Source organism: Aspergillus tanneri (genome assembly GCF_003426965.1).
Source record: "Aspergillus tanneri strain NIH1004 chromosome Unknown AapTan_6_pilon_pilon_pilon, whole genome shotgun sequence".
NCBI classification, from domain to species: Eukaryota; Fungi; Ascomycota; class Eurotiomycetes; order Eurotiales; family Aspergillaceae; genus Aspergillus; species Aspergillus tanneri.
This window is the reverse complement of record NW_022984633.1, coordinates 836736-847969: the sequence shown is the minus strand read 5'-3', so window position 1 is coordinate 847969 and position 11234 is coordinate 836736. Positions and strand designations below refer to the sequence as shown.

Below are 11234 nucleotides of genomic sequence, written 5' to 3'. Positions count from 1 at the left end.
TGTTTGTCTAAAATTTATCTTTCAACTGTACGTGGTGCTGTATATATATCAAAGCAATTTTGTAGCCAATCCAAACCTATATTATTATTTGTCCATCTATTCTTGCTCACAGAGGTGCTATAGACCTTTGGCATATTATTATACCACTAAGATTGATAATTCTAGCCAGCAAGAATAATCTGTGGTGGTTGCACTCATCCAGATATATTAATTGCAAAAATAGTAGTAACCTACTCCCTATTACCAGGCTAGATTGCTTTAGCTTTGCTTTGCCTCGTCTTGGAACCACAAACAATTTTTGAAGTTGATCTAACACCTATTTGAAAGCCCGTCTCGTCCATATTAAAAATATCTTCCATACAGATCCCCGACTTTTGTATACTGGCCCGGAACCGGTGGAACCACTCCTGAATTATCTCTGGATCCTCACATTTTGCCCGTCGATATTTATACCGTCCGGTGTATTTTGAGCTGATTTCCGGGTGGCGTTTAATAAATCTTAATACCCAGTGCACTCTGATAGCTGAAGCAGATAGATTTCGGGCAGAGAGAAGTAGCTAGGCTAGGTAGTGTATAGCTGACATCCGGGGAAGCAGGCCACGACGATCCATATCTATAATCCATGACTCCCGTGTTTTTAATAATTTTTGACTATTTGCAACTGATTCCTTGCGAGCAGTAGTGCCATTAAGACGCGTCATCAGGGTTCTTAGAGGAACATCAAATGCCTTAGCTGCAGCAGTTTTAGAAGCAAGAAGGCCTCGCTTATAAGTATCGATAGCTAATTGTACATAGACTGCGGCAAAACCGCGGTTTTGGGTATCATAGTCAAAACCACAACCACACCAGCATAACTCTCGCTTCTTTAACCAATTCTAGCATATCAGGTGACACTTATGCAGCTTACATACTTTGCTTTTAATTTGAAGATACACCTGTTCTGGTTAAAACAGTGAGCCCGGTTAACCTCTCAGGCCAATTGTCCTTATTGTCCCTAGTGTCCCTATTGCCCCTATTGGTTGTAGCTCCTCTAACGTTTTATAGACGTGTACCCAGGCAATATGCTCCTGGGAGTGTACGATTAAGCTGTTACGAAAACTTGAAAACAAGGAATTACGCCTGTATATTGCTGGGTTAAGATTTTCCCTGGATTTAACCTCTTAGATAATGTTGCACACTCATACAGGTTGGAACTGCATAAGTGGTTCTCGGCCTTGGCCCATACTTCGAGCGTTTGATCTCGTCCACCTTCAATCTTCAACTTCACACTAATTAATGAAATGACCATGTTCTTCCTCTGAGCTTTCGTGTTTACATATATCTATATATTTCCTATTTAGGATATAACTAAGGCACCCGTATAAATATAAATACGCAATTTCATTTCCACGCTAGCCCCAATTAAGGTATAGTCACCTGTGAAACTAGGAGTTTTGCCTGTGTATTTCGCAACACCCCCCTTTTTTATGACACGTGACCCAACCCTTCCACTTTTGGTCCAGGTGAAAATTTGGGGGGGTTGGGTTAGGAGTACCTTTAGGGGGGTCGGTAGATCACGTCCCTAGAACAATTAGCCTGGTGAAACTGGTATGGTGTCTGAGGAGGACGTTTTCGGTAAGGCCATTGATGAGTTTTTCACGGAATACTACAAACTTTGACCACTTGGATGGGCAAACTATGAGAGGAAGTGTTTTCCAAGTGGTGGGAAATGGAAGAGAAAATCGAAGGTTGTTTAGTTCAATGAAGGCAATTCTTTGCGAGGCTCGAAGATAGAGTGATCCACGGGTATCTCACCTCGGCTTCATACCATATGAGCATGTACTTCTGTCATACCATTCTACCATAAAAAGCGCCATGGTCTCAGAATTCTAATTTGGCATTATATTTATTGACGACTTCTTTATCTTCTGTGTATTTATAGATTTCATACGATATCATTGGCTCCTGCTGGAGAAGAGCCCAGATAGCTCGGTTTAATAAGTTGACTATTCGATATAACCACGCACTTCTTTCAGTATCTCTATTTTATGAAATAAACTTTAGCATAAATAGTCCTATCCGACCAGTCCGATATTATTTTTCAATACAAGATTACTTAAAAAAGAGATATAGTACTAAGATTGCCAGCTGCCGTAAAAAGGAGTAGAGTGAGGATATGCTGGCATTCCTACGGTCTAACCTCGACAGGGACTAACTAACCAGCAATTCATCATTTTTGAGTCGACTAATTATAAGCCTGATCTCCGCGGCACATGCCGAAAGCAAGACGGGAATTCCCCCAGACTTCCCTGATCGGCGGCTGCATACTCCGCATTGCGGGGTTGATGGATTGATATTGAGGAACACTAGGCTTAGTCCGAAACGATGGTCTTCCTTTACGATCTGCCGATTCTCTTTGGGCATCAACAAGCAATATACTGTCTTCCCCTCCTTGGATATCCAGGCCAACCCGTTTTCAGTATTGATCGCTCATCTAGCCCTAACTGACCTCGGCTGGTCTTCACTGTTCTCGGTGCCTTTGTCTTTTGAACAGTTCGATCATGTGTCAAGAGCGGAGATTCGGCAGACTGAACAAGGTTGCCCCTGCGTCTTGTTCCTACAAGCGAGGATCCTCTTCTGATGGCTGCAAGATGGGGCACTACATATATAGTGGAGAGATCTCCTGTCTGTGGAGTCATACACATCCATACAAAATATATAGACATCTATTACTGTATATAGCACTATGGCCAAGCTAAGCCTTCTGTTGCAAATCCTCAGCCTCTTGTCTCTCGTGGTGGCCTTCCCTGCATACTCAGTACGCAGCTCCGGCCCATCACAGCCTCTAGATGACCCATTCTATATCCCCCCAGAAGGCTTCGAGTCCAAATCGCCTGGCACCATCCTACGCTGCCGCGAGCCCCCATCCCCAATCGCTGCATTCAGCGCCATCAAGGCCAATCTCGCCGGTTCCTATCAAATCCTGTACCGAACGACGGATTCCTTTGGCAAGGCCACCGCCACGGTGTCGACTGTCCTGATCCCCCATAACGCAGACTTCTCCAAGCTCCTCTCCTACCAGGTGGCTGAGGACGCCGCTAACCCTAACTGTGCTCCATCGTATGCCTTCCAACTGCATGCAGCTACCGACGGAATCCTCGGTCTGGTTTTGCCGCAGGCTGAACTCCTCTTGATCGCTGCAGCTCTCAACAAAGGATGGATAGTCACTGCGCCTGACCATCTTGGTCCGAAGTCGGCATTCCTCGCTAACAGTCTCTCCGGCCACGCCGTACTGGATAACGTGCGCGCGGCGCTCTCCTCGTCGGACATCACCAATATCTCTTCGGACGCCACCGTCGCATTATGGGGATACTCGGGCGGTAGCCTGGCGAGTGGATTTGCCGCGGAGCTACAGCCCAGCTATGCGCCGGAATTGAAAATCGCAGGGGCCGCTATTGGAGGCACAGTGCCCGAGATCCTCCCTGTCATTGACGCAGTTAATAAGGGTCCATTCGTCGGATTGGTCCCCGCGGGCATCCAGGGTCTTGCCAATGAATACCCCGAAGTCCAACAGCTGATCCTCGACCAAATCAAGCCCGAGAAATTGGCGGATTTCAATAAAACCCAAACCATGTGTCTCGCCGGTGACGCGCTGCATTATCTCGGGAAAGATATCTACTCATACACTAAGAACCCGGATATCTTCAACGACCCGGTAGCCCAGAAGGTGATCAAGGCGAACGCAATGGGTCAACACATCCCTACTATTCCATTGATGGTGTATAAATCCGTCGGGGATGAGGTCAGTCCGGTCAAGGACACCGATGACTTGATTACGAAGTACTGCGGTGGTGGCTCGGACGTGGAGTATAAGCGTGATCTGCTCTCGGAGCATGGGTCTATGGCCGTAATTGGGTCTCCGGATGCGATTATCTGGCTGAATGATCGGTTCAATGGGGTTCCTGTGCACAAGGGATGTACGAAGACGACCAAATTGACGAGTCTGACTGACCCCAAGGCGATTGCGGCCATGGGCGAGGAGATTATTGCTATCTTGAAGGCATTTTTAAATGGGCCGATTGGACCGGATATTGTTGGTTAGTCTATCTTGAGATGTATAACCTTGTGAGATTTATTGATATCCTGGATTTCTATACTTCTTGGTATAGGATACATTCAGGATGGGATAAGGAATCAGTGCTACAGAAATACATTGTTAATATTAATATGGAAAAAACTGGACTACTTGTCAGAATAAACTAATCCATATCGGGACATCCTGTGAAATATATATACCCAATATTCCCATAGAGGGTTGAGCAGAACATCCTTCTGAGTACAATCACTTCAGACCCCACAGTAAATCAAACAGTACTCCAACTTGTAGTTATACGAGCAACTTTGACTCATTGAAGTTCCCCACTATAAAGTCCGCACCCGAACCCATCATCACCATCACCAATTCCTCAATCGTTTAATTCCTCAATTTCAATTCTATATCCTCCTTCCCAAAAACAAACTCCCTTGGGGAAAAAAAAAAAGAAAGAAAGAAAGAAAGAAAGAAAGAGAGAAGAAAATGAAGAAATACCACTCTACCACGTCCCCCTTCGAACAGCGAATCGGCTACTATCGCGCCGTCCGCCACGGCCAACAAATCTTCGTCTCGGGCACCACAGCCGTGGATCCGACCTCCCCTCCCAGCGCGCCAAAAATCCTCTTCCCTGGCGACGCGCGCCAGCAAGCGCAGGTAGCTCTGACGGAATGCATCAAGGCCGTGCAGGCGCTGGGCGGAAAGGGAGCGGAGAGTATCGTGCGCGTGCGGATGTTTGTCGCGCGCAATGACATCTGCGGAGATGTCGGCGAGGGGTTTCGTCAAGTGTTGGGAAAGCAGAATGGAGAGGAGTTTGGGGCGGCGGCGACGATGATTGTCGTGCATGATGGGTTTATTGATCGGGATATGTTGGTGGAGATTGAGGTAGATGCTATTGTTTAATCTTCTATATTGGTGTAGGTTGGTTGGGAGGATATTGATATTGATACTTGATGCATTAGTTGGCTATACAAGTAGGCTATTCGTATTCGTTTATTGCATAATTGTATAGCTCCAATTGGAGATTGTAATGTAGTATAGTTCTTCACACTTGTCTAGACTGGGCATATGAAGTAACTGATGATCTATGCATTCCTATACCAATCAGCGTATGCCACCCAGCTATATAACGTATTCACGCTGTTCTTTCTCAGATCAATCAACAAACCAACATGCATCCTCCCTTGAACTCCTCCCTCAACGTGTGATCGACAACACGCCAGTCGTCCGACTCACCCACGTCGTCCCGCAACTGCGCACAGGTATATCTGAAACTCGAAGCCGTGAACCCCACCGGCTACTACAAAGACCGCATGGACAAATCCATGATCGAAGAGGCCGAACGATGCGGGGCCCTAAAACCAGGCATGACCGTCGTCGAAGCGACAGGGGAAGCACCGACTCATGCCCCTCCTTCGTCTGTGCCATCAAGGGATACCCGTTCTCCGTCATATCATCGGACGCATTCGCTACAGAGAAGCTCAAAACCATGCACACCCCCAGAACAACCCTGGACCTAATCCTTAGTCATCCTGAGTTCATGCCAGATCTGATGCTGTCCATGATACGACGGGCGCGGGAGATCGCAGACGCAGGGGTTGAGTCTTACTATTTCACGAACCAGTTTTCCAACCGCGATGCGCTCGTCGGTTATGAGGCGATCGGACAGGAACTGGTACGGCAGTTTCTAGACCGGATTGATGCGTTCTGTGGCGCGGTGGGAAGTGCTGGTATGATCATGGGGGTGTCTCGTGTTCTGAAGAATAAACGGTCGGATAGGACTAGCGTCGTGGTTCTGGAACTGGCGTCCTCACCGTTTATTACGAAGGGCCAATTAGGTCCGCATGCTGTTGATGGGATAGGGACTGGTTTAAGCCGCATCTTGACGGGGCCTTTTACTATGAAGCACGTGGCATATCAGAGGCGAAGGATGGAAGATGTGTCGACGGCTCGTGAGGGAGGAGGGATTGCATTTTGGTACGTCTACCAAGCTTAATTTTACCTCCAGCGGCGATTGCGTTGGCTAGGCAGGGCAGGATAAAAACGATCGCCACTGTCGCGGTGGATACAGGGTTGAAGTATTTGAATGGGGGTTGTTCACCCAATAGACAAGCAGTCACTGTGTACATAGGTAGTATATTGGGCTTGTAGGTAACTATAACGTACTCCACGGCCAACTTGCTCATCGGTCAAGCTGCGCACCTGTATTCTCATACAAAATAGGATCTTTTTAAGTTAGGACATTTTAAAAATTCTGCATCTTTATTAATAGATACTTTATCTAAGGAATCCTTAGGTATTAAATAGAGCATATAATAGTTTCTAAATAGATAGTTAGTAATATTAACTAATCACCTCGATATTATATATTACTTAATATTTCAAGCCTCATATAACTATGTATTTTAGACTAAAAATAAATTTCCTTTATAAAATACTTACAATACCTATTTATATGCTCATATATAATTAATCTTTCCAATACGAACCACAATAATGGAAAATTGATTGAGATATTCCAAGCTAAATGAGCCATTTTGTATGAGAATACAGGTGCGCAGCTTGACCGTATGCGCAGCTCGATTGAGGAGTACGTTAGACTTTGTAAGGATAAACCTGACCTTTCCAACTAAGTCTTTGTATGATCAAACAATTCATCAGCCTGGGATATTCATATCAACTGTATTTAGAACCATCCAGTATATTTCTTGGAGCTTTGTAGATATCTGGCAGGAAAATTGATAACATGTATTTTAGATTAGCAATGAGACGAACAATACCAACGCCTATTCAACAGCCATACAGGAATCTGAAGTTCGTGAAAATTTCAAAGGTTCTATGAAAATACACCTGATATAGTCCTCCAAGTTATTAGATTAATAAGCTTCTTGTAAGAAAAATCGTTTCAGACCGCAATATGCCACAAAATAGAAAAGTAAGCGGCCAGTGAGGAACTGCAGGGCCCCTCCGTGCTGCCCAGCGGAGTTAGGATTTAACCAAACGAAGGAAACGTTGCTTAATAATGTCGTGCGCGCATCCATGTATGTATGTATGGAGCATGCTATGCAATCGTTGAGTCGTATACTTGCCACCAAGCAGCACTTAGTAGAATTGTGATCATACCACTGGGTGGGATTTTAGCTAATGGAAGGAGAAGCTAAGTTCTTCTATTAAATCCACGTAAGTTGCTGGATGGAAAGGTTGATACAGTGGCATAACTACATCGGTAATTACAATGTATAGAATGGATGAGATATCAATACTTGTCAATATCACATAACTGTGAGTTGATTTATCCATTCATAAGAAGTTTATGATTTATATTATACTTTCAAATGACAATCTGTCTCTAGTGACTCACAGAATGAGCCAGCTTGTCTGTTAACCAAGGGTTGAATATGCAAATCGAGCTAAGCGACACAGTCCAGCTCGATGTAGACCACCGCAAGATACAACAAATCTGGCGATCTAAACCATCTGCCAAATTATTAACGTAGGAATAGAGGCAGATTTACAGTTCATACTTCCACATGACTTATTATTGTAATCCTTAAGACGTAGAGATTCATGGTTCGGTATCGCCCCGGCAGAACAAATACAGCAAACGGTAAAATAACGAGGGGCATAAGCGGGAACTGGCAAAAAACGCACATCCCGGATTTGAAATCGGAAAAAATCCCACTGCAAAAAAAGTCCCCACTCTCGCTTTTCTCTTCTTCCCCCTCTTCCTCCACCACCTCGTCTTTTTCCCTCTCCCTCCTCACCTTCCTCCGTGAAGCAATCATCCTCCTTGATTTGGAGCAGCGCACATAGGTCCTTTTGTCCTATTGATCTCAAGGTCGAGCTAGCTCTCGATCCAGATCCTTGTGTGTCGTTTCTTATTTTTCTTTTTTCTTTTTCTCTTATCACACAACCCCGCCTCTAAGGCTCTTGACAGTCAAATACCGTCAAGATGGTCAAGTATGTCCACCACCCCCTTCAATCATCTTCGGACAGCCTTGGAAATATTCTGTTACAACAGTGCTGACGATGTCTCCTATAGCTTCACTATCGAAGAGGTCCGTATACCTTCCCCGCCCGTCGGTCAACCTATAGCTATAGCCTATCGATGAAGAGCTCGGGAAAATTTGAGGAAATACAACTTTTGCTAACCCCCACTAGATCCGGACCCTGATGGACCGCAAGTCCAACATCCGTAACATGTCGGTCATTGCTCACGGTATGTTCACCATTCTTGTCGCAGCTGTCGATTCCATGCTAACAAGCCTCTACGAACAGTCGATCACGGAAAGTCCACTCTCAGTGACTCCATGGTGCAGCGTGCCGGTATCATTTCGGCTGCCAAGGCTGGTGAGACCCGTTTCATGGACACTCGTCCTGATGAGCAGGACCGGTGTATTACCATCAAGTCCACCGCCATCTCACTGTACGCCAAGTTCACCGACCCGGAGGATATCAAGGAAATCCCCCAGGCTGTCGACGGTAACGAGTTCTTGATCAACTTGATCGACTCGCCTGGTCACGTTGATTTCTCCTCTGAGGTCACTGCTGCTCTCCGTGTCACTGACGGTGCCCTGGTCGTTGTCGACTGTGTCTCCGGTGTCTGTGTCCAGACCGAGACCGTCCTGCGTCAGGCCCTGACTGAGCGTATCAAGCCTGTTCTTATCATTAACAAGGTCGATCGTGCTCTGCTTGAACTGCAGGTCTCCAAGGAGGATCTGTACCAGTCCTTCTCTCGTACCATCGAGTCCGTCAACGTCATCATCGCCACCTACTTCGACAAGGCTCTTGGTGATGTCCAGGTCTACCCTGACCGCGGTACCGTTGCTTTCGGTTCCGGTCTCCACGGCTGGGCTTTCACTGTCCGCCAGTTCGCCGTCAAGTACGCCAAGAAGTTCGGTGTTGACCGCAAGAAGATGCTTGAGCGTCTGTGGGTTAGTTTTATAGATGGAGAGACACCAACAAGAAAAACAATTACTAATCGTTCGAGTAGGGTGACAACTACTTCAACCCCAAGACCAAGAAGTGGTCCAAGACTTCTACTGACTCCGATGGCAAGCCCCTTGAGCGTGCCTTCAACCAGTTTATCTTGGATCCCATCTTCAAAATCTTCAACGCCGTCAACAACGACAAGAAGGAGGAGATCCCTACTCTCCTTGAGAAGCTTGAGATCAAGCTTGCCAGTGATGAGAAGGATCTCGTTGGCAAGCAGCTGCTCAAGACTGTCATGCGCAAGTTCTTGCCCGCCGCTGATGCCATGTTGGAAATGATCTGTATCCACTTGCCTTCTCCCGTTACTGCCCAGAAGTACCGTGCCGAGACTCTGTACGAGGGTCCCGCCGACGATGAGTGCGCCATTGGTATTCGTGACTGTGACGCCAAGGCCCCTCTGATGCTTTACGTGTCCAAGATGGTTCCCACCTCTGATAAGGGTCGTTTCTATGCCTTCGGTCGTGTGTACTCTGGTACCGTCAGGTCCGGTCTGAAGGTCCGTATCCAGGGTCCTAACTACACCCCTGGCAAGAAGGAGGATCTCTTCGTCAAGTCGATCCAGCGCACCATTCTTATGATGGGTCGTTTCGTTGAGCCCATTGAGGATGTTCCTGCTGGTAACATCGTCGGTCTGGTTGGTGTTGACCAGTTCTTGCTCAAGTCTGGTACCCTCACCACCTCCGAGACTGCCCACAACCTGAAGGTCATGAAGTTCTCTGTCTCCCCCGTTGTGCAGCGTTCCGTTGAGGTCAAGAACGCCCAGGATCTTCCCAAGCTGGTCGAGGGTCTTAAGCGCCTGTCTAAGTCTGACCCCTGTGTCCTGACCATGATTTCCGAGTCAGGTGAGCACATCGTCGCTGGTGCTGGTGAGCTTCACCTCGAAATTTGCTTGAAGGATCTCGAGGAAGACCACGCTGGTGTTCCCCTGCGTGTCTCCGACCCAGTCGTGTCTTACCGTGAAACCGTCACTGGCAAGTCCAGCATGACTGCCCTGTCTAAGTCGCCCAACAAGCACAACCGTCTATACGTCGTTGCTGAGCCCATTGAGGAGGAGGTTGCTCTTGCCATCGAGGCCGGCAAGATCAGCCCGCGTGACGATTTCAAGGTCCGTGCCCGTCTCATGGCTGACGAGTACGGCTGGGATGTCACGGACGCTCGTAAGATCTGGTGTTTCGGCCCCGACACCACCGGTGCCAACTTGCTTGTTGACCAGACCAAGGCCGTCCAGTACCTCAATGAAATCAAGGACTCCGTCGTCTCTGGTTTCCAGTGGGCCACTCGCGAGGGCCCCGTTGCCGAGGAGCCTATGCGTGCTATCCGCTTCAACATCCTTGATGTGACCCTGCACGCTGATGCCATCCATCGTGGTGGTGGTCAGATCATCCCCACTGCTCGTCGTGTCCTGTACGCCGCTTCATTGCTTGCCGAGCCCGGTCTCCTGGAGCCCATCTTCAACGTCGAGATCCAGGTGCCCGAGCAGGCTATGGGTGGTATCTACGGTGTCCTCACCCGCCGTCGTGGTCACGTCTACACTGAGGAGCAGCGCCCCGGTACTCCTCTGTTCAACGTCAAGGCCTACTTGCCTGTCAACGAGTCCTTCGGTTTCCCCAGTGACCTTCGTCAGGCCACCGGTGGCCAGGCTTTCCCTCAGTCTGTCTTCGACCATTGGGCTATCCTCCCTGGTGGCTCTCCTCTTGACCCCACCACCAAGCCTGGTCAGATCATTCTGGAGATGCGTAAGCGCAAGGGTCTCAAGGAGCAGGTTCCCGGATACGAGAACGTAAGTATTTTCAGATACCCGTATTTGACTACAATGAAACTAACGTATTGGAACAGTACTACGACAAGCTGTAAAAACGTTCTTTACGAACCGCGTAGGGGTCAAATCGGTCATGTTTGGCATCCTATCTTTATGAGATTGACGAACGCAATACAATGTCTTTGTTAGGGTGCATGCCCGAGAACCAACACAAAAAAAAACAGACACAGCTTAATGTCGTATGTGGAAATTTCTCGATACCTAGAAGTAGTAGAATCCAGGAGTGCACGTGCATTTGCTATGCTTTTTCTTATCTTTTGTGATGTTAACGACTGAGGGCTTGTCTTTTCCGTATTCAATTGCTGTCCTAGTTGAAAGGCAAAAAAATAGTAGTTTTCAAGTTCAATGATGCAT

At 47.3% G+C, this 11234-nt stretch overlaps 4 protein-coding genes across 4 annotated transcripts; all 4 read left to right on the top strand.

The window, feature by feature from the left end:
* Positions 1 to 2725: 2725 nt before the first annotated feature.
* On the top strand, positions 2726 to 4081 carry ATNIH1004_008324 (uncharacterized protein; the record flags this gene model as incomplete). The annotated part of the gene is made up of 1 exon (XM_033572935.1): positions 2726 to 4081. One exon carries the CDS (start codon positions 2726 to 2728, stop codon positions 4079 to 4081), a length of 1356 nt encoding a protein of 451 aa, XP_033423487.1.
* A 474-nt stretch (positions 4082 to 4555) lies between these two features.
* On the top strand, positions 4556 to 4972 carry ATNIH1004_008323 (YjgH family protein; the record flags this gene model as incomplete). The annotated part of the gene is made up of 1 exon (XM_033572934.1): positions 4556 to 4972. The coding sequence occupies one exon, from the start codon at positions 4556 to 4558 to the stop codon at positions 4970 to 4972; it is 417 nt and encodes a 138-aa protein (XP_033423486.1).
* A 442-nt stretch (positions 4973 to 5414) lies between these two features.
* Positions 5415 to 6065, top strand: ATNIH1004_008322 (uncharacterized protein; the record flags this gene model as incomplete). The annotated part of the gene is made up of 1 exon (XM_033572933.1): positions 5415 to 6065. One exon carries the CDS (start codon positions 5415 to 5417, stop codon positions 6063 to 6065), a length of 651 nt encoding a protein of 216 aa, XP_033423485.1.
* A 1956-nt stretch (positions 6066 to 8021) lies between these two features.
* On the top strand, positions 8022 to 10915 carry EFT1 (elongation factor 2; the record flags this gene model as incomplete). The annotated part of the gene is made up of 6 exons (XM_033572932.1): positions 8022 to 8029; positions 8112 to 8127; positions 8231 to 8288; positions 8348 to 9003; positions 9063 to 10841; positions 10898 to 10915. 6 exons carry the CDS (start codon positions 8022 to 8024, stop codon positions 10913 to 10915), a joined length of 2535 nt encoding a protein of 844 aa, XP_033423484.1.
* Positions 10916 to 11234: the final 319 nt, after the last annotated feature.